The 22,635-nt window shown below is 36.7% G+C and overlaps 1 protein-coding gene across 1 annotated transcript in view; it reads right to left on the bottom strand.

The window, feature by feature from the left end:
- The window catches only part of LOC109080050 (adhesion G protein-coupled receptor L3-like), a 288,219-nt gene that overhangs the window by 47,786 nt on the left and 217,798 nt on the right, over window positions 1–22,635 (bottom strand). Inside the window, exons 20-21 of the mRNA XM_042726857.1 lie at window positions 8,338–8,559; window positions 5,947–6,123 (exon numbers count right to left, since the gene is read on the bottom strand). Coding sequence (XP_042582791.1) covers window positions 5,947–6,123; window positions 8,338–8,559 — 399 coding nt within the window. The remainder of the gene's footprint in view (window positions 1–5,946; window positions 6,124–8,337; window positions 8,560–22,635) is intronic.

The raw sequence follows: 22,635 nt of genomic DNA, 5'->3' as shown, positions 1-22,635 counted from the left end.
TGTCAGTAAAGGCGGTGTCCTGACATTTCCTACCAGGGTTTACGCACATCAATATCGCGTCCTTTTTCTCGTGCTAAACAATGATTTTTAATGTATATGCATTACTGTAAGGGTAGGTTTGGGGTTGGGGTAGGTGTTAACTTTAATAAAAAACACAATCTAATTGGTAGAAAAAATTATTTAATGTTGGTTTCCTGTAGCTGTATCCCTTCTAGCTACAACCACAAATATAACACATAAAATACTGTATTTGCATTCCGATTCTGTAATCAGCGGTAATTCTCCATCACCTGCGCGCTTTCACATGGAGCAGCATAACGGCTCTGTGTAGTAAATGCTGCTCCATGAAAGTGCGCAGGTGATGGAGATTTACCGCTGATTACAGAACCGACTTTACTAACAAGCTGCGCATCAAATATCGCGTGCGATTTATAGTGCAGCCCTACTGCCTAAAATATAATATTGCTCACTAAACCAAACTAACAAGACACGTGTTAGCGGGCTACATATCGGACTACACAGAGCTTGCAGAAAATATAATAACACACAAAGGGAATGTTTCTGTCACCCATTAACAAAATATTTCTGGCTAATTACCTGAGATCGTCCAGGCTTTGCCTGCTGACGCTGATTATCCAGCTTCACACACCTGCCACAGCAGCCACGAGTCGCATTGGAGTGACGTCAACTCCCCCTTGGACTGATTGGCTAGAGGAGCAGCTGTCAATCTAGAACTTGTGGCCCAATGGTGACTCTGAAGCCCGCCCTGATTTACATGAAACTCTAACCGCAACATTTAGAAACGCAAGCGCAGAACGTGGAAACAAGAGCAAAGGGGAAAAGACCACAAGCACACAAAAAAATAACATATGAGCAGGAAACCTGATTTTGTTTGCGATTTTGGAAAATTTTGAATTCATGTTTCAGTTTTGTGCAATATAATTTTAAATATGTTTACATTTTTGATTCACGCTTATTATTTTTCGATCCATGACCGCGTTGTTTGTTATTTAAAAAAATTGAATTGCATTGGTTTTTCAGTTTTGTGCGTTATTATTTTACATGTGTTTTTAAATGTTTTATTTATGCTTATTATTTTTCGATCTATGACTGCAATACATTTGGCGGGATTCTGATCCCATATTGACGGAGCGTTTATCAGTTTGGACCAGAGCAGCGCGAGCCAATCGTGATCATGCGACGCTGTTACTACACAGCGCTATTAAGAGATCCAGTAAAGAAAGCATTTGAATTTGCCACAGAAGTAATAACATCGCTGCGAGATCTAGAGAGAAACATTCACATTTCTCTGTTATTAACGGATCAAACAGCGCGTGGAAACCAGGAAGAAACATTGTGCCACGAATGAACTATCCAGTGTCCAGATCTGCAACATTCACCATGGATTTACTGTAGTAACACTAACTGCAACCATGAAAGTTTGGCAGGAATAGTAGGCTATAATGCCTTCAAGTAACATTACGTCAGTTTTATTTTGACATTATGAATACAATTGCTGCCCTCAAATGTTAATCTGAAATAAAATAAACCTTGGTTTATAACTACTACAATATTTCATTTTTTCCAAGAAGCTGTTTTGTTTTATATGCTTATAAGAAGAATCAATTATAGCTCCAGAATTACTCAAAGTAAAAAATATCACACTTTATTATGTTAGTTTTAATATAAAAAAAATAAATCAAGGAAATTTCTCTGCCATTTCTTTCTATTTGCTGTATCAAAAACGTACCGAACCGTACCGTGACACAAGTGTATCGTATCGAACCGAACCGTGAATTTTGTGAACCGTTACACCCCTTTTTATATATATATATATATATATTAGTGCTGGGAAAAAATTAATCGCATCCAAAATAAAAGTTTGTGTTTGCATAATATATGTGTGTGAACTGTGTATAATTATTTTGTATATAAATATTATGTATTAATTTAATTTTTTTTGCATGTATATACTGTATATACATTTATACATAATTTATATTATATATAAATATAAATAATTTATATATAAATAAATAAAAATATTAAATATATACATGCATATGTGTGTATTTATATATACAAAATAATTATACACAGTACACACATATATATTATGCAAACACAAACTTTTATTTTGGATGCGATTAATTTTTTCCCAGCACTAATATGGATTGTTAAATATGTACATAGGGGGGCCCCAAGGAAAAAAGGTTGGGAACCACTGCACTAGGCTACACAATCATGGGGAAGACTGCTGATCTGACAGTTGTCCAGAAGACAATCATTGACACCCTTCACAACGAGGGTAAGCCACAAACATTCATTGCCACAGAAGCTGGCTGTTCACAGAGTGCTGTATCCAAGCATGTTAACAGAACGTTGAGTGAAAGGAAAAAGTGTGGAAGAAAAAGATGCACAACAAACTGAGAGAACTGTGACCTTATGAGGATTGTCAAGCAAAATCGATTCAAGAATCTGAGTGAACTTCACAAGGAATGGACTGAGGCTGGGGTCAAGGCATCAAGAGCCACCACACACAGACGTGTCAAGGAATTTGGCTACAGTTGTCGTATTCTTCTTGTTAAGCCACTCCTGAACCACAGACAACATCAGAGGCCTCTGACCTGGGCTAAGGAGAAGAAGAACTCTTGCCCAGTGGTCCAAAGTCCTCTTTTCAGATGAGACCAAGTTTTGAATTTCATTTGGAAACCAAGGTCCTAGAGTCTGGAGGAAGGATGGAAAAGCTCATAGCCCAAGTTGCTTGAAGTCCAGTGTTAAGTTTCCACAGTCTGTGATGATTTGGGGTGCAATGTCATCTGCTGGTGTTGCTCCATTGTGTTTTTTGAAAACCAAAGTAACTGCACCCGTTTACCAAGAAAGTTTGGAGCACTTCATGCTTCATTCTGCTGACCAGCTTTTTGAAGATGCTGATTTCATTTTCCAGCAGGATTTGGCACCTGCCCACACTGCCAAAAGCACCAAAAGTTGGTTAAATGACCGTGGTGTTGGTGTGCTTGACTGGCCAGCAAACTCACCAGACCTGAACCCCAGAGAGAATCTATGAGGTATTGTCAAGAGGAAAATGGAGAAACAAGAGACCAAACAATGCAGATGAGCTGAAGGCCACTGTCAAAGAAACCTGGACTTCCATACCACCTCAGCAGTGCCACAAACTGATCACCTTCATGCCACGCCGAATTGAGGCAGTTATTAAAGCAAAAGGAGCCCCTACCAAGTATTGAGTACATGTACAGTAAATAAACATACTTTCCAGAAGGCCAACAGTTCACTAAAAATGCACTTTTTTTATTGGTCTTATGACGTATTCTAATTTGTTGAGAGAGTGAATTGGTGTTTTTTTTGTTAAATGTGAGCCAAAATCATCACAATTAAAAGAACCAAAGACTTAAACTACTTCAGTCTGTGTGCACTGAATTTATTTAATACACGAGTTTCACAATTTGAGTTGAATTACTGAAATAACTTTTCCACAACATTCTAATTTATTGAGATGCACCTGTACCTATCCATTTTTGTACATTCCCATGTTTGCCACTGTAACAAACATTTTAACAATACATTTTTTACAAGATTAGTTTGTTCCTATTTTAGTTGAGGTTTTCAAAAAGTTTTCAGTTTTAGTCATTTTAACACAAACTTATTTTAATTCAGTTAGTAGCCAAGGCAACATTTCTGTAGTATTTAGAATTAGTCCTTGAAATTAGTCTTTCAAGCTTGAACTACAAAAGACACACCAACAATCCCAATATGTACAGTGGGTGTGGCTAAGCCGTAGGGGTTTCCATGTCTGATGTGGGTGTGACTCGGCCCACGGTGGATGTGCTCAAGTGTGTAGTGAATGTAACTAACAGATGATGGGGTGTGGCCAAATGAGTGATGGGTGTGGCTACACATAATGTGGATGTGTCTATTCCTGATGACTGTGCATGCTTATTTTATTATTATTTCTAAAATATTAGAATGTTTATTAATATTGTAATTAATAACAGCTTTTAAGTTTTCTATTTAATTTGTCAACTTCAGCTTTTTGTCAATATCTTTAGTTTTTTGTTAATTTGAAATATTTCTGTTTATCTTCAATTTACTTTTGTTTAGTTTTAAATTCAGGAAATATAGTTTTTCAGTTTATTTTATTTTAGCGTAAAATTGTTGAGGTTTTCATCTGATCATCTGATATTTTACAGCAGGTTTGTTCCCATTATTAATAATGTTGTAATAGTTTTAGTTATCGATAACAACACTGGTGTTCATGCTCAAATGTGAGTGTGTTTATGGGCATGTCCAATTCAGTGGTGGGCGTGTCACAGCCTCAAATGTGTCTCCAATCCTCACCATTCTTGACCTCTACTTCCGGACATGACTCGCACAGTATAAACGAAATCTGAGTGGCAAGATTTTATTTTAAACAGCAGGACCTGAAGGAGACCCACAGTTTTCCTTTCTCACTTGCTAATCAAAACGTCTGTCAGCGATCTACTCCTCTCCCTCGGCTGTCAACGGCACTCCACAGGGCCTTTCTTTCATCCATCAAAATTTATTTTCTCCCCCTCATTTTTCACCGTTTTTCACTCCAATTGTTCTTCTATTTCTCTCCAGGTAAAGCTGAACTCAGCTCTGAATGGAAAATGTAAATGAAGCTTTTAGACTAAATGCGCCTGGCTGAGGCTCCATCCCATGCGACCCCACGTCTGCCAGACGGAGAAAAAACCCTGCGCTCGATCACGCTGACACAACAATGGACTTCAGTAGAGAAACAACAACACAAAAACAGTCAAATAGCACTAATAGGTGAGCAGCTGAAAAGAGTGCATGGCAGCGACTCACAAAAACTCAGCAGGAGTCGAGCTCCTCATCATGTTGGCCTTTAAAAAACACACAAAACCAACTCAAAGCAACAGTAGCAATGGAAACACACCAGCGTATGCGTGTTTATTCTGCGTGTATTAAGTCGCTCAGCTGGGAAACAGCGTTGATCATGGATCATATGGAGAGATAAAGACCGCCCACCCGCTGATCTCCCACAATGCACCTCACAGCCTGAAGTCATCAGCAAACAATAAACAGTCTCCACAGAGATCTGCTCCACATCCACCTGCCTCACACAAACACACCGCACGTCAGTCTTCTGATTTCTTCAGAGCACATTCTGCACCTCCAAACATTTACATCATATAGTGTTATTGCAGTACCACTGAGATACTATTAGATTTCAGTTTATGTCAGTTATTTTTCTACTTTCAGTCTTCATTTTAATTTTAGTAAAACACTTTAGTAATTTGTTGTACATTTTTGTAATTTAAGTAATTATAGTTACATACTACAGGTATTTTTATATACATTTTTATTTTAGTTATTTCAGTATTTTAGTACATCAAGTTTAACTAAATTGAAATGAGAAATATTGCCTTAAAATTCTTAAAATTTATTTTATTTCAGTTATTTTCAGAAGCTTTTACATAATGCATTATAAAAATATTTTTAATGCATTAATTAGACCGTGTATTATAATTTGTTACAACACTTATTTATTCATTTTTACACTTTTAGCATAATGCATTAAAAAACATTATAATCAACCAATTTCAGATTACGTATATATTATAATGCATTTTAACTTTGGTTATGGTTATTTCATAATAGCTTCAAGTGTTAGCATTTACGTTTTTGTAGAGTGGATTGCTGGTTGTCACCATGCCAATTCACAAGAAACACATTAATAAGATATATTTACATATTTGGGTGTGTTCATAACACTGTTGTTCATTTGTGAAACATGCAATGTGTAAATTGTTGCACTGAAGCGAGCGCAAAAACGGATGTGTACACAATTTCTGCTGTGATCGGCATGCAGCGTTTCCACGCGCTGACAGATGAATAGTCTGATGTTTGTATCTGGGACAGATGTGTTTGCGGTGTCTCTACCTTCACATCCACGTGAGCCATGAGCACAGCGAAGTTGGTGAGGTGTGTGCAGGAGCAGGTGGTGTGCGTTCGGTTGGTTCCCAGCAGCCGGCAGTCCTGCGTCGACCAGAAGCCCGTCATACTGCGCTTCGAGTAGCTCCAGAATGAACAGTTGGGGTTGAAATTCTCCTCAGACTGCTGGAAGACGAGGAAGAACAAACTGCATCAGAGAGGAAAGCAGCAAAACACACAACATAAGCGAGAATAAGAGTTACACTCAGGGTCCAAAACCTTCAGCAAAACACTGGCAAAAAGAGTTTAACCAGCAGAACTCATTATTACTGATCATGAAACTGCAGGATGGATGACAAAGACTAAATTGGATGACTGGCAATTTTACCAACATTGCAAAGACAATAGAAGTCATTATGAAATTACACATGAAGATGTACTTAAGTGGGTAAATACACTCTAGAGTTCAGCTTCTGTAATTGCATGTAATGCACATTTCAGCTATAATAAATTCCATTTAATTGCAATTAACATGCAATTATGTGTCTGAAAACAAACAAATACAACAACAAAAAGGTTACTTGAAATTAAACATTAAATGAAATAAAACATAAAAAAGCTAGTTGCAACTGAAAAAAAAAATGATTAAAATAATAAGAAAATAATAAAAACTATAAAAATACAATAATATTAATTATTAAAAATAACAAATAAATACAAGTATTACAAACTATACATATATAAAGTTATTTATACAATTAATAATTTAATTAAAAAAATAATGATTTATACAAAATATACATTAAATAAAAAACTATAGACACAGTTACGAAAAAAATGACAAAAAAACACTCAACAAAATTACTAAAACTTTAAAATTAAAATGACACAGAAACTATAAAATTAAAAAATACAAAATTGCTTCTAAAAACTATAATAGTATCTCAATGATATGAACATGAATGAACATCACAATCAGTTTACATGCAAGTTTATATATATATATTACATTTTTATTTTTATTATTATAATTAGAATATTATTTCCACTAATAAAAGTGCAGTTCTTTTTTCACAAGGGTAAGCAAATACAGAATAATTTAGAATAAATTCATCAAACTAATCATTCTAGGCTCCATTCCATACTGTGACCTCTAAACTACAATATTCAACCCAGACATAATGTTTTTATGCATTTTGGAGACCAAAAAAAAAAACCCTGAATTCTCAGGAATGGATTTAAACTCAGGAACCTGGTGGCTAAAGCTTTATCAAATTAGCCAAAATCTATAACAAACAGACACTCCGGGCGGCTGGCTGCTGGTATTCTGTGGAAATCTGCAGATTCCTTGTGGATTTGCCGATATCTTTCTCCCGTGAGCGAATCCAACACACACAAACAGGAAACCACGTTTCCAGCTCTAATTGAGCCTGGAGGCAGAGATTCTGTGAGTGCGTACATTTTTGGGTGCATTTCAATAAAGTGCTTGGAGAAAAATAATTCAAGCATAAATGCTGGTGGCGAGGGAATTGGCAGATTTTAACAAACAGAACTTTTTTTTTTTTTCTCAATCATGACATTGCAGGAAGGATGATAACAATAAAATTGGATGAGCCATTTTAACCATAAGACAATAAAAGTAATAATGAAATTACACATCAGAAGTCCTACTGAAGCTGGGTAAGGTTGAGCTAATTGTTTTTAGAATAGATTTAAACTATAATAAAATTTAATTTAATTGCAGTTAACATGCACATGAAGCATCTCAAAATACTAAAGTATTAAATGTATTCTTTCAAAGCGTATTACTTCTAATGCTTAAGAGTACTTTTTACCAGGGTAAAAGTCTGTTCACTCCGATAATGATAACTCTAAAAAGATAACTCTAATGATAGTTATATTAATGTCCACATCAATGCACAATATTGTTCTGTTTATTAAATATAACTTCAGCTATTCTACTAACTCTAATTAACTTTGCAACTATATGTCAACTAGTGTACAACATTAGTAGACTGTCTGCTTTATATCTGTTAACACTTTATTTTGATTTTACTGACTGTAAGTAACTTTGCCACTTATTTAACTAACCCTAACCCTAACCTAGCAGTCTACTAATACTCAGTAGAGTATTAGTGGACTCACAGATTCCTAACCTGTCTAATCACGGCCGAGGCAGAGTTTGTGTGGATTGTGTGTGTGTGTGTGTGTGTGATTTTCTGGGTGTGTTTCATTAAAATGCTTGGAGAAACATAATTCAGGCATAAATGCTGGTGGTGTGACTGAGAAACCCACTGTTAAACCCGCATGATTATTCCAAGGGATTTCCTCCGAAAAATGATGTTTTATTCTGACAACAAATCTCTCAGTGAATGCAGCACAAACCTTTCGGCTCCGTACCTGAATATGTTGCACAGTAAATATGACGGGGTCAGACAGGTAGACTTTGTTACTGTCTTTGTTGATGGCCGCCGTTATAACGGGAGAGTTGACGATGACAGAGTAGTTTGTGTTCAACGTCTCGCTGCTGAACTTCATGCTGGCATTTTCAGTGGACAGATACGAACCCAGATGCTTGTACAGGACGAACGCCATCCGGATTTCCCCTGAAAGACAGAGCGGCTGTTAGTTTCTTTATGAATTTATTCAGCATTATTATGACAAAGTTCAGTTGTTTTAGTTCAGAAGTATTTGGCTACTCAACAGGAGCTGAAAAAAAGACTCACATTTGAGGGAATCAAATAAGTTGGTCAATCATTATCGGACGCTTGGGGCAAAAATGCCACCAAATCTGAGAAATATGCAGAGAGGCACAATATTGTCTGTTTTTGTTCTATTTCACAAGCAAAAACAGCTCCAAACAAAGCCACAACAGAACCGTTGCACAATGTGTTTTGTTACTGAATGAATCTGTTTTTGAACGAATCAGGTGAGTCAATGATTCAATGACTTACTTATTATAACAGTCACTTGTTTTATGTTTAAAAGTAAATTTCATATTTCTATACTAAAAATGCTATTTTAAAGCATGCCTCTTATAACATTATTCATGTAATTGTAGTGTAAACGCACTCATGGTATCTCTGAGCTGCATCAAACCGTTGGGAGTGTTTAGATTTTTTAATGTTTTTTTTTTTTTTTTTTTAAGTCTCTTCTGCTCACCAAGGCTGAATTTATTTGATCAAAAAGTATAAAAAATTGATGAAAAATTGTAAAAATTATAACTATTTCAAATAGCTGTTTTCTATGTGAATATCTGCTAAAATATAATTTATTGTTGTGATCAAAGCTGAATTTCCAGCATCATTACTCCAGTCTTCAGTGTCACATGATCTTCAAAAATCATTCTAAGATGCTAATTTGCTGCTCAAGAAACATTTCTGATTATTATCGACTTTAAAAACAGAAATTCTGTCCAATATTTTTGTGGAAATCATGATACGTGATATTTTTCAGGATCCTTTGATGAATAGAAAGTTTAAACAAACATCATTATTTTAAATAGAAATATTTTATAACACAATAAATATATAATATAAAAATAAACAAATAATATAAAAAAAATATAACAGGTTTTTATTAAAAATGATTCTTCATATGCAGTTTATGTGCCACTTCTGAAGTGCAAAGATGGATTTTATTGGATTTTATGTTTGCCCTTATAAAAATCCTCCTGGAAATAACTTTAAGTGGGCAAATATTAGCCCTTAATGGAAAAGTTAATTTCGGGAGCTTGTTTGGGAGATCAGCCACCTGCTTAAACCTTTACAAAGCCAAAGTGACAGTATAACAAAGGAAAACTGGTTAAATCTGCTGTTGAACATGGTCTGATGGGGCATACCGGGGTTCAGCCACACGTTTCTTTAGAGTTCACTAAATACTCTTCATTAGCACATCATAGAGCGCGAGCAGACTCCATCTCCAGCTGATCGAAGCCCCTGTTTCAGCCGTTATATTAGAGGAAAAGAGCAATGAACTTTGAGCTAATGTTGAGCTTTGATTAGATGGGATTCGGGTAGATCACGTAATGAATACATAACACCCATAATGCTTTGTTCCTCTCGGCAGCATTTACTGAGAGCCACAAAGGTTCAGAGTGAGCGAGAAAAAGGGAGGGAAAAAAAATCTAACCGCAGAGTCGATTTGATTCAGCTCTATTGAAATGTCATTAGCGCTTTACTGCCTCCTTTGACAGAGCCACAGTTCTGCTCGTTATTTTTTGCGTCTCACTTGCTTTTTTTCCGTGAAAATATAATGAAAAATCACCCCACCGCTGCCTCCCTGTCACATCTGAATCACTGACTCACAAGAACACACAACTATTTTTTTGTGACTATTGGTGCTGGGCTGTTTGTAACAAGTGTTTGTTCACAGGAAGAAAAACAGGAAACCAGTTGACAAAATGGGAATAAGTTTGGAGGATCTTTACTTTCCATCTATTTTGTTTTGCCAAGTAGGATGTTGATATCAAGAGTTTCAGAGAATGGAAGTGGCTTTCAGCGTTATTTTAGTATCACTGATGTACTAGTATAGTTTGTGTTAATATTTCGAATTAGATTTTGTTTAATACATATTTTTTTTCTTCGTTTTAATTTTAGTTAAAATTTTACATTTTGTTGTGGCATTTTTTTTTTAAAATATAAATTCCAGTATAGTTTTCATACATTTTAGTTAACTTAACTTAAATTAAAGGAAAAGGAGAAATGCTGCCTTGGCAACTAGTTTAAATAAAATAAGGTCAATTCAGTTTAGTTTAGGTATTTTCAGTTGCAGGGTAGTTTTTAGGATTTGATTTGTAGTTTTACTTTATTTAGTTATGCTGATTTTTACTACTTAAACTTAAACTTAAACATAAGAACTCGCCTTTACAAGCAGTTAAAATGATATACTAAAATACTTGATTTTAGTTTTTAGTTTTAGTTTTAGTTATTTTAGCTTTTTTTCAATTAACTAAACGAACAGACAAAATGTTGCCTTGCCAACTAGTTGAAATAATTCTTTTTTTCTTTCTCAAATATTTTATTTTGTTTTATAGTTATTATGTACTTCAAAAGGCAAATGATAAATAATGCATTGGGCAACTAGTTTACATTAATATGAACGTTCACTGTTAACAGATTATTATTATTATTAGGATATTATTATTATATTATTATATATTATTATTATTATTATTATTTTACTTTCGCTTGTAGTTATTTTAGTACTTCTAAACTACTTCACTAAAAGGAAATGACCAGCATAAAAGGAAAATTTTGTGCTGGCAAAGAGTTTTTATTTTATCTAGTTGATTTAAGTTTCAGCTAGCATTACATACAGTATGGCCGTATCATGACCCCTGTCTGTACTGTTTCCCCCTCGCCCAAAACCCGTTTCTGCCGTGTACGCTGGTTTGTTAGAGGGTGTTGGCTGACAGGTGGATGGCGTTTCCCTGGCCTCCCGTCTGTGGAAACTTCAGATCGGGAAGATTTCCATCTGTGCTCATCCTCGCCACCTCCAGCTCTAAACAAAGACAAAAACACACATGCACACACAGTTAAACCAGAAAAATAATCCACACATATGCTGACAAGTGAGGATTATCAGGCAATAACACACACCACAGAATTCAACTGAGGTCTTTTGAGTTTAGAAGTATGATTGAAAAGTGAAAAAGGACAACTGAAACAAAAGCTGTTGTATATATGTGCTCCATCCCATTTGTGTGCTATGCTGCAATCTTCCTGATTTCATACAAGCATTTGGTGTGAGGAATTTAAATTGATGAAATCACTGAAAACGCTTGATCTCTATTTGGGTGTTCAATAAAATTGCAGCAATGTCCAATTCATAGACAAAGATTCATTTGATGGAATGGACGCATCGATCTTGATCGTTTAGTTCTTCCAAACACAGCTCAGTTGTTCTCATAGCCACCAGGTTCATGAGACCAAACGGTACTTGGAAACAGGTTTATGCGACGTAAATAGGATTTCAGCAGGGAAGGGGATACTGAAGTTCTGTCACAGCTGCTGCTTCGGTCTTGACAAACAGCCCTGTTTTGCTTCCGTTCACAACTGAGCACTTTTATATATTTTTTCTCTTTCAGCCAATTTCTCCCTTCATGACAGTAGCGAACCAAAAGAGAACTTTGACAACGCACATTTTTAAAAACGCAACGAGGTGCACGACATGCGAAGTGTTTTGCGTCACATACTTGACGTAGAGTTCCTGCAGTCTGAACAGAGAATGAAAACTCCTGCTGTGCTGTTTTGCAAAAATCAAAGCATCTCGCACTGTCCTGAGGCTGAGATTCAACAGTGAAGTCAGCGCAGCTCTCTATATCAAAGTATGAATGCAATGGACTTCACTGCACGCTCAGCGCCAGCCTGCAGCCTGTTTTTGTACGTTTCATAAACATGCTTTGCAGAGAAGCTGAAAGAAGTCAGCCACAAAATCCCCCAGTATTTCACACAAACACTTATCAAACCAGAATTAGCATTAAAAATCCCAAGAGAGACTCTCATTCGGCGGCGAGGCGGTGCGGGCCTGCTTTCCACCGCTGCAGGTATTCGCCGCTGACAGGACAAAGGAGAGTGATAAAGAGTGGTGGGCAGAACCAGACAACTATAGCTTGCAGGAATCATACTTTTTCATTCTGGCCACGCCCGTCGCTGTTCAGGTGAAAAGCTAAACGCGACTGCCACCAGCAGGCCGATGACGCTGTGGTGCCTCGAGAGAAATCAAAAGCCCAGTGTTCAAACCATAATACGTTATATCACCCGAAATCTGCCTCGCCAGATTATGAGCATGCAGAGGACAAACACTAGCTTTTCGAAATTCTAAATACAAGTGGCATGCCGTTTCTTATTTGTTTAGTGTTGTTCAAGCCGTCTGACAAGTTATATTCAACTTGAAAGAGGAGGATAAGGCAAACCTTCTAGGGTACGTTGGCAATAGGATGACAGCCCCGGCATTCTCACAACACAAACCAGTCGCTTTTATTATTCGCCGCAAACGACTTGTCATGCTCAAGCACTATCCATCAAGAATGGGCAACGCTCTCTGCTAATCCTGCTCTCGCATCTCTCGCACGCGCTGGGCGCGATGTGTGGCACGTCTGCTATCATCGTCTTAAAGGGATAGTTCCCACAAAAATCATAATGGAAACCCATATGACTGACATTCTTCTGCGAAACAGAACAGGAAACACTCTGAGGAAGCTTTGTGTAAGCACAAGACCAACACTTAAGCAATAAAAAAACTCAAAAAAACCAAAAAACAAAAATCCAAAGCCATATTAAAACTCTTCTTGAACCACAATAAAAACATTTAAAAGCACAATGAACAAAAACAAACAAACCAATAAAACAGGAAAAATGTACTTGTGGATTTGTGCAGTCAAACATACAATCCAGGACCACAGGAAAAATGTACTTGTGGACGAGGGATATTCGGAAAAAATAATAGGTTGTGCATCCTTGGCAGTTTCATATAGTTAAATGTCCAGAAGTGGTGCCTAAAAGTGGCGTTCAGTTTTATCCTGACAAAAACTGATGAATGTCGATCTGGCAATGGTTTATACATCGGTTGTTGTATGCCATCACAGCTGTTTGGGAACTTGCGGAAAATGCCTCGGTGAGTGGGTTGTTTTAGGTCATACATCTATCAGTGTATCAAAGGGGTCATATCAGTGGCGATTTCAATTTTCCTTTCATCTTTGGGTGTGACAAAGCTCGTGGCTGGCAAAAAGATCTATGTAAAGTTGCAAAGACTAAAGTCCTCAAATCCAAAGAGATATTCGTAATAAAAGTTAAGAGTCAACCACAACACCACTAAAACGGCTCGTTCTAACGATTTGCATAACGCCGCCCGTCACTGTGTGGAACGATTTGCATAACGCCGCCCAACATTGTTCACGCAAAGAAACGAAGGCGTAACTTTTTATTCTCTCTGTTGCCGCCCGGCGCCATTGTGTGTAGACGCTGTGTTTCATTTGTGCAAAAGAGAAAATTACTTTGTTTGGTCTTCCAAAAGAGCACAACAACTAGACTCAGTGGTTAAGTTGTATTTAAACCGTTCCAGAACAGTTCACCCAAATATTCAGAGGTGTGCTGCGCATTTAGGAGGATGAGGACTGTCTTCCGAACAGTAGCCTACAATGATGTCTGTGGTGTGTTCTATAAAAAGTTGGCAGTTTAAATTTGCAAGGACAGCCTGGCTGCTTTCTGAGCACAGCCTGTAAGTACAGTACATTTTAAAAGAATTGGTCAATGATGATTCTAATGGAGTTTTACGCAGTGGTAGAGTAAGTTGCTGTTTGTCATTCTCCGACACAAATGCCAGTACATGGTTTTATGTTTACGGGACATGAATGATACTCAACACAAACTTAAAAAGACAGTATATATTTTTGCCTTAAATTAATATAAAATGTGCACTACAGATTCAATTGTGCAGTTATGCTGAAGTGAACATGAGTGGCTGGTCAAACAAGACAACATATATGTTAGTTCCTGTAGTGCACTAAAAGTTATCACATATCATCTCCTTATTTATAAAGACATATTCCCAAGCAATTCTTTGCACAATACTATGTTATGAGCTTAAAAAGCACTTTTAACACAGTGCATGAATTGTATACTAAGTATTTTGATCTCTGCATCACATATCATCTCCTTATTTTTGGCTTTTCTGTGTAGTAAACTTCGCTGTGTAGTAAACCGATTTTCTGTGTAGTAAACCGATTATAAATATAATCGGTAATTATGTCCCCACTGGATGCAACAAATGCCTTGTTTGTAATGGGTTTTATTGGTTTGTCTCGGCCATGCTGGGAGGCGGCATCACAGTATGTTAAGGGGTGTAACATTTCTGTCACACGCTTGAGGCCTTCGGCCAATCACAGCGCACTGGATAGCTAGCCAATCAGAGCACACCTTGCTTTTCAGAGCGATGAGCTTTGTAAAAAGCAACGTGTTTCAGAAGGTGGGGCATAACCGGAGAAATAATAATGTACAGTATCACAGGAAATAATTTTGAACCTTAAACTGCATAAACACATTGCATTACACCAAATACAACAAAATGTTCTTTTTAGCAGCATCATATGACCCCTTAAAAATAGCATACTATCTACCCTAAACCTAACCTAGGAGAGTTAACAAAACAATCGTGTTAAAAACTAATTTGTTGAAGCAACTGTGTAATGTTAGCTTGTTTTTGAGTCTTTGAGCTGTTAATCGTGACTTGTGTTTCAGGGGACTAGCATTTGCATCTCAAATGCAGTGATGTACAGGCGTGGATTACGAGAGCAAGTTTACTACACAGAAAAGCCAAATATAAGGAGATGTTATGTGATGCAGAGATCAAAATGCTTAGTATACAATTCGTGCACTGTGTTAAAAGTGTTTTTTAAGCTCGTTAACATAGTATTGATACAGGGACTGGGAATAGGGACTATGTCTTTATTAAGCCTGTGTAAATAATAATTTGTGCACTAAGAGATAAAAAATGTTGTTGTTTACTGACCACTAGTGTTCACTTCAGCTATAAACTGCAGTGGGTATGCGTGCACATTTTATTAATTTAGCAAAAATATACATAGAGGTAGTTTTTCCAATGAGCCTTTATTGCAAAAAGCACTTTAGATGCATTGTGCCAAGTTTAATGTCAAACATCACTGGTTTTTGCATGTGCTGGATGAATAATTCTTACATTTCAGTGTGTTTCTCACAAAAACATGGCTTGGAATATAGTGCAAAAGTCACATGGATTAGGCCGGACAGCATGTATGAATGCTTTTTGAGAAGCTTGACTATACACGTAAAAAAAAAAATGTTTTGAGTAAAGAAATAGAACTATTAAGTGTTTTACAAGATTACTAAGATACTATTTTGTCTGCAAATTTTACGTTTATTCAAAGTGTTACCCATCTTTTCTATGAAATCAATTGTTAATTTCTGAGTGAAAACTGTTTGGACACTGTATTTATGGAAACAGCATCTCCTTGTGTGTTCCACAGAAGAAAAGAGTATAATATGGGTTTGAAATGACCACGGAGTGCGTGTAAACTTTTCAATTCCGGCTGATCTATTCCTTTAACTGAAGGCTGCTTTTAGTCTCGCCGGTGTCAGTGACGGACTCAACAGACCCACAAACAGAAAAAACCATACAACGCGCTGCCAAACTAACCCCATCAAACAGGGCCTGAAGGTCTGCTAAAGGTGTCAAATCCTGTAGATTAATCACCACGCAGCACGGAGGATATAAAATAACCCTCGTAAAAAGTTTGTCGGGAGGGACTCCCTCCCCCTGCAGAGCCAAGCTCCGGATCCCTTAATATCAGGATAAATCGCATGCCAGACATGATAAATTCTGTTTTATTAATTCCCAAAATGTGACCATCTCCGCAGAGAGATGGCAGACCTACATTCTGGAGTTTCCATGGCAGCCAGACCACATTAAATTCCGTCTTTGTAGGAAATGGGAGATGCATCTGCTTTCATCCCAGAGGAATATACACACACACACAACAGCCTGATCTGGGAATGCTGACATTCACGGTGATATTCACAAACAGATGCGGGCGGGACAGAATAACGTGGGCGTCCTCAAAGCGTCTCGTCCAATTCCTCTGCGGGCTGAGAGCATTTACATAAACGACACTAAATTATCGCTCGGAGCATATGCTCACTCAGCCTTTCGTTTAAAAACGCTTAATTATGCCTTCCAGTGAATGAAATAACGATTCACACACACATAAAGGAGACAAAAATGTGGCACTGATATGAGGTTCTCTCTGTGGTGATGAAAGCAGGTTTATCGGTGTGTATCAGAGCCGCTCAGGTTCATGGACGCCGCTGATAGCGGGATGTTCTGATTTCTGCCAAAACAATCAGAATTAAAAACTGATGCTCCCCATGGATAAGGCACACTTTGGTGTCACTTTACTTTTTTATGCATTAGAGGTACAAATCCCATGTTTGTTTGTTTTTGTTTGTTTTTTTGTGTTTGTGTTTTGTTTTTTGTAACACCATGAAAATGACCATTTAGAAGATAATAAACATTTCATATTCCTAATTTTTTACAAAAAATGTTTAGTGGTGACAGGCATTACCTGATCAAGCCTGCAAAGCCTCTTATAAGGGATGACAACAACAATATGAAAAATATCTGGTTTTCTTACATTTCTGAGAAATATAAAAGCTAAAATGATCAAACAGTTTTAGCATTATGAGAAATATAAACAACAAAATATTTCCCCCTTGTAATTTATGAGGGAGTATCAATGACAACTTAAACATGTTTTTTTTTTTTTTTTTTTTTTTATCATTTTATCAAAAATACAAAAAAAAAAATAAATAATAAAACAATTAAACACTTAATTCATTGACATGTAAATGACAACATAAGCAAACCAATCAAACGAATTTATTCTAGAATTTATGGAAAACACAAATGAAATAAAGAATGCTACATTTTTTTGACAAGTGATCAATATTTTAAATGTGAATATATTTGAAAAAATAATGTCATAATGAAATGATCAAAAACAAATGTATTTTCTTTAAGTTATGGGAAATATAAAGGAAAACAAAATTAAAAAAACTGTATTCTGTAATTTATGAGCATTTATAATTTATTATCAATTATGCAAAAATTATTACAAACCAATTTTATTTTCTGTTACTCATAAGAAATATGAAGGACCAAATGTCAGTAAGTTTGTATTTATAAAGAAGTATATACAATAGGGATCCAATAATTGGTATTATGATTCATCACAAAAATAAATAATAAAAAAAAGTTTTATGTAAAGTTATGGGAAATATAAATCACAGAATGATGCAAGAAGCAAATATTTTTTTACTCCGTCGGTTTATGCGAATATAATGACAAAATAATTAAGTGCAAAACGGGTTTTTTTCCCTGTCATTTGTGAGGAGCATAGTATATAGATAAATAAATATGGATATGCCGTATTTTTTCTCTAATTCAAGACAGATATAATGTTAAGCAGGTCTTGTAATCTTTTAGTTTGACATCCAAGGTTGCATGGCAATTCTGCCTTTCTGACGGATCAGCACCTCAAATTTCTGACCACCATTTTGTGGGAAGAGAAGTTTACAATCCAGCAGAAAAAAGCGCTATCAAATTCTTTCATGTCGGTGATTGGAGTTTATTCATCTGTACGAGTGGCTTTCATGAGCAGGCAGGTTTTCATCAGCAAGGAGTCAAGGTCGTATGTTGGATTGATGGAGGAATGCTATGACTCAAGGATGTTTTTGGTGGTTTTCCTGCTTGCTGACGTCAGTCTTCCAGGCAGGTTGTCTCTCTTGAAACCGCAGAAGAGCCCTGCTTTCGAACGGTGTCCCAAGCAGCATGGTGGCGACGCGCCCAGTATGATCTGCCCGCTCGAGAGCTCCATCCAACCAGAAGTCCTAAGCCTGCGGCATGCAGCAGGTTATTCACTGTCTCCAACGCTCGACTGCACCCAAAACAGGGAACACCAGAAATCTTAACATTCCTCCAAGAAACACTACTGTACGTCGGAGAAAGGGGAAGGAACGAGGGGATAAGCCCTTCAGGACACGGCGTCTGTCAGTGCAGCTGCACAAACAACTCAATGGGCTTCTTTCTGATTCTCAATGGCAAATCTATGCTGTATGAATGCCTGCTGAGAGCAGAGATCCCAATGAAAGGAAAAGGAGTGAGGCTGTATTACTGCATTAATGGAACCCGCGTCCAAAACATATCATGCCCAATGGTGCCAAACGCACACCACACTCACTTTCCAGAAGCAGAGTCCCAGTTTACAGGTAGCTCCTGGTTTCTCGCGATGCTGGATAGCAAGTGGGTTGAGATCAAGTGGCTGAGCGGCCTCAGAAGCAGGCCGAGTCAGAAACACAGATCTTCAGCTGTGGCCACGACGCGGTCAACCTTGTTAATCATGTTTAACACCCCATCAATCCACAACCCTAATCCACTCCACTCAACAGCAGCAGCACATGGCGTAAAACATGTAAAAAGCTAAGGGGCCACAGCCGGCGAGAACGCTAATCAGCCCACGCCTACAACAAGTGAGGCAATGATCTCAAACTTCATGTTGGACTCAAACACTGACTGAAGGAAGAGATGAAACAGAAGAAGAAACCGCGAATCCAAGCGTGACCCGCGGATCCTGATCAATAAGTATGAAAGAAAAAACAGAGAAAGAGAGAAAGCATTAAAGGGCGCAGCGACTGATTGTGCATTTGTGTGTTTATGTCAAAACAGCGCTGATGCTGAAAGAACAAATCAACCCGAACTTACAATACACTGCCATTTAGTCCTCCTTACTTGCCACTGTATGTCTCTTTCCTCACACACAAAAGATGTTCTGTTGGTTGAAAACTTAATGCTTAGATTTTTTTAGCATTGTTATGTACTGAGCAAATCTGCCTCTTAGTATCTCAGTCATGGTGTATGCACTTTTAAACGCACACATTTCTTACAAAAGACGGACCAAAAATGTGAGAACCAAGTAATCCTGTCATGATGATACTAAAGTCAGTACCAAAATCTGAAAAAACTTATGGTTCTCACTTTTTGATACGAGCAGCAACTACCCACTGAAACCCACTTCTGTTCAGTATTTGGTGGATGGATGGATGGATAGGAGGTATGGTATGGATGAATAAATAAATACATACTCAATATGCACACACACACCGCCACACACCCACACACCTTATATATATTTCAATATTTTCATTTCCATTTTTAGTTCTTTTTATATATTTAATATACCAAAAATTTAAACAAAGAAATAAAAGATCAAAAATTTCAGTTTTATTTCATTTTTCATTGATATTTATTCAGATAGTAATTTTAGTGCTTTAATTTGATAAATGCTGCTGTCATGCTTCTAGACTCTTTTGTTCTGGTTTTCTTCCCTCATGTGCAGTGTTACAAGCTGTGCCTTGGCAATTAATTGATTATTTATAATAATTTGTATTTATTGTTTGTATTGATATTACAGATTTCTATTTAATGTAACGTGTCCAGTATATATTATATGATATTATATTATATTATATTATATTATATTATATTATATTATATATTAATTATTTGTATTGCTTTCAGTTTGATTTTAATGTAAACGTGTTACTTATATATTATATTGTAATTGATTTCAAGATTTATTTTAAATGATTTCATGTTCAATTTATTATATAATATAAAATAAATGTATTAATTTGTTTATAGTTAAGTTATATTTGTTTAAACATTTTTGTTGTTTTATTATAATTATATATTTTAATTTTGAAGGAAAAAAAAAACAGGCTAGCCGGTAAAATATGCCCAGCTTGTGTATGAATCATAAATAAACACATTAAAAATAAATATTCACTTTACTTTTAATGATAATGTTGCAGCTTTATTGAGTGACTGATGACAAAAAAAAAAGGCTGCTTGCTTGAAAATAATCCCGCAGGACAGAAGTGTGTTTTTGATGGTTTTGAGCCTCACACACACACACACTTGTGTATTAACCACACTAAATCTACTGGTTGCTCTCTTGGTGTGCCCTCTGAAATGTCATCTCTGTAATCCGTGGCAGCTCTGAACCGGCTCAGGCCGAACTGAACCGGGTCTGTCTCTCGGCTTCTTTACACAGGTTTCGATCCTCCATGTGAGCAGCTTTAGCAGCACCTGACCTCAGATCCCCATCACAAAGCCGGCGGGAACGCCAAAGCAGATTAAGCTTACTGATCCCGGGTCAGGGCTGCCTGAGCTCAGAACTCCAGACCAGTTCTCTCCCATTCATCCAATCATCAGCAAGTCACAACAATGCATATTCATACAAGAAAAACATTTGGTGCTGATCGTTCCTGCAGTTCACAGTTAATTTAAACGGAGTGCTCTATGGAGTCGATGCAGATGAGATAAATGCATGCGGATTGTGAGGAGATCAGTGATGCAGATGAGCCGTTTAAAGGATTCGGGAGGTAAACGTATCAGCAGGACATTAGAAACAAATGTAAAACTGAGAGCTTGATCCTGACACACGATGCAAAGTGAGATCATTTAAATAGAAATGTCTGCTTTATGAGCCATCATACAAAATAAAATAAAAATGAATAACTAAAGCAGAAAAAAAACTGAGAAAACAAAACAGAGATACAATTTCCCTAATGCAGATCAACAAGACCTAATTCACAACTATTAAATAATAAAATCCTAATATATGACACGCAGATTTAATCTGAATCAGAATTCTATTTTCTAGAATGGCATATAAAAACCAAAAATTAATAACTAAAACAGAAACTACAGGAAAAACCTCTCCAAAGAGAAATGTCAATTACTCACAACAACAAAATAAATATATTGATATTTTAATGATATTATACTAATACTATTGACTACTCTAATTCAATATGATAAAATAGTTATCTATTACTTAGTATGTGGCATAACCATAACACAAGATTTTATTACTAATAATAATTAAGAATTTGCAAATTCTGATATATTTGATTTCTATTACCATTATATTTTAATATTTATTACTTAAAGAGTGTGTACAGTTCTCCTGTAGCAGTGTGTAAGTGTCACGAAAATAATATGACAACACAAGACATCTTAACGGCCCTAAAATAGGCTGTGTATACACTCTTATTTTGATCTTTCTGTCATTTCCAGACAGTTCTCCTGACAGGTTCAGCCTCACATTTTCAGCAGCACAGGTGTTCAGTGTATGTCGGACATACAGGACTGAATCATCATCATCATCATCATCATCATCATCATCATCATCATCAGCAGAGAAGAAGAAGAAACCAGAAAGTTCAACAACTTCTGAAATATATCCGGTTTCACATTCTGCTCTTGCTCATCTAGATGGTCCTTCTCATACATACGAATGACTTCCAGACTGCATTACAACTCTGTGTGTGTGTGTGTGTGTCTGATCAATATGATAGTTATTAAAGGCAGAAAACTCATATAGTGTTTTTAATACAAGTTCTAATTTTAAAACACATATTGCATGCGCTCTCATGCTGTGCATATAGACACCAGCTCGACTCATATTGCGATTTTCCAAAAACGAACTGAGGAAAAATAAGAAGTAAATGCATGTGTGTGTGTGTGTGTGTGTGTGTATCCAATCAGATTGACAGCAGTAGGAAATTCATATTGTGTTTTTAATACATGCTCTCTGTTTTATCCAGCTTTAATGTTGAGCATTAGTGTGTGTGTGTGTGTGTGTGTGTGTGTGTGTGTGTGTGTGTGTGTGTGTGTGTGTGTGTGTGTGTGTGTGATCCTGGCAGACAGACAGCACTGATAAAGCAGCGGATGGTCTGTGTGTCCGTCTCTCGTTCAGCATCATCACACTGGGCTCAAGGAAGGTCACGTTCATCTTTAAACATCACACGCTGTTAAACACTGATTCTCCATTAAAGTCCATTCAGTAACGACCCGTCAGACAGACACAGCCGGTGTGTGCCAAGCCACAGCAGCCGGTTAACCTCCGTCTCTGACAGGAAGACATGTCCATCGAGCTGCGTGTTGAGGAGAAATGAGCTGCTACATTTCAAACCCATCAGACTGACTAGTCTAAACTTAACATCCTAGCATCTGCATAGCAACAGCCTGCTTTTAAAAAAAAATAACAAAATAAAAAATGAAGTAAAAATGAAAACGAGGAATTATGGCTGGCTTCATCCA

This window comes from Cyprinus carpio, chromosome B7, assembly GCF_018340385.1.
Source record: "Cyprinus carpio isolate SPL01 chromosome B7, ASM1834038v1, whole genome shotgun sequence".
NCBI classification, from domain to species: domain Eukaryota; kingdom Metazoa; phylum Chordata; class Actinopteri; order Cypriniformes; family Cyprinidae; genus Cyprinus; species Cyprinus carpio.
This window is presented reverse-complemented; position numbering and strand designations above follow the sequence as displayed.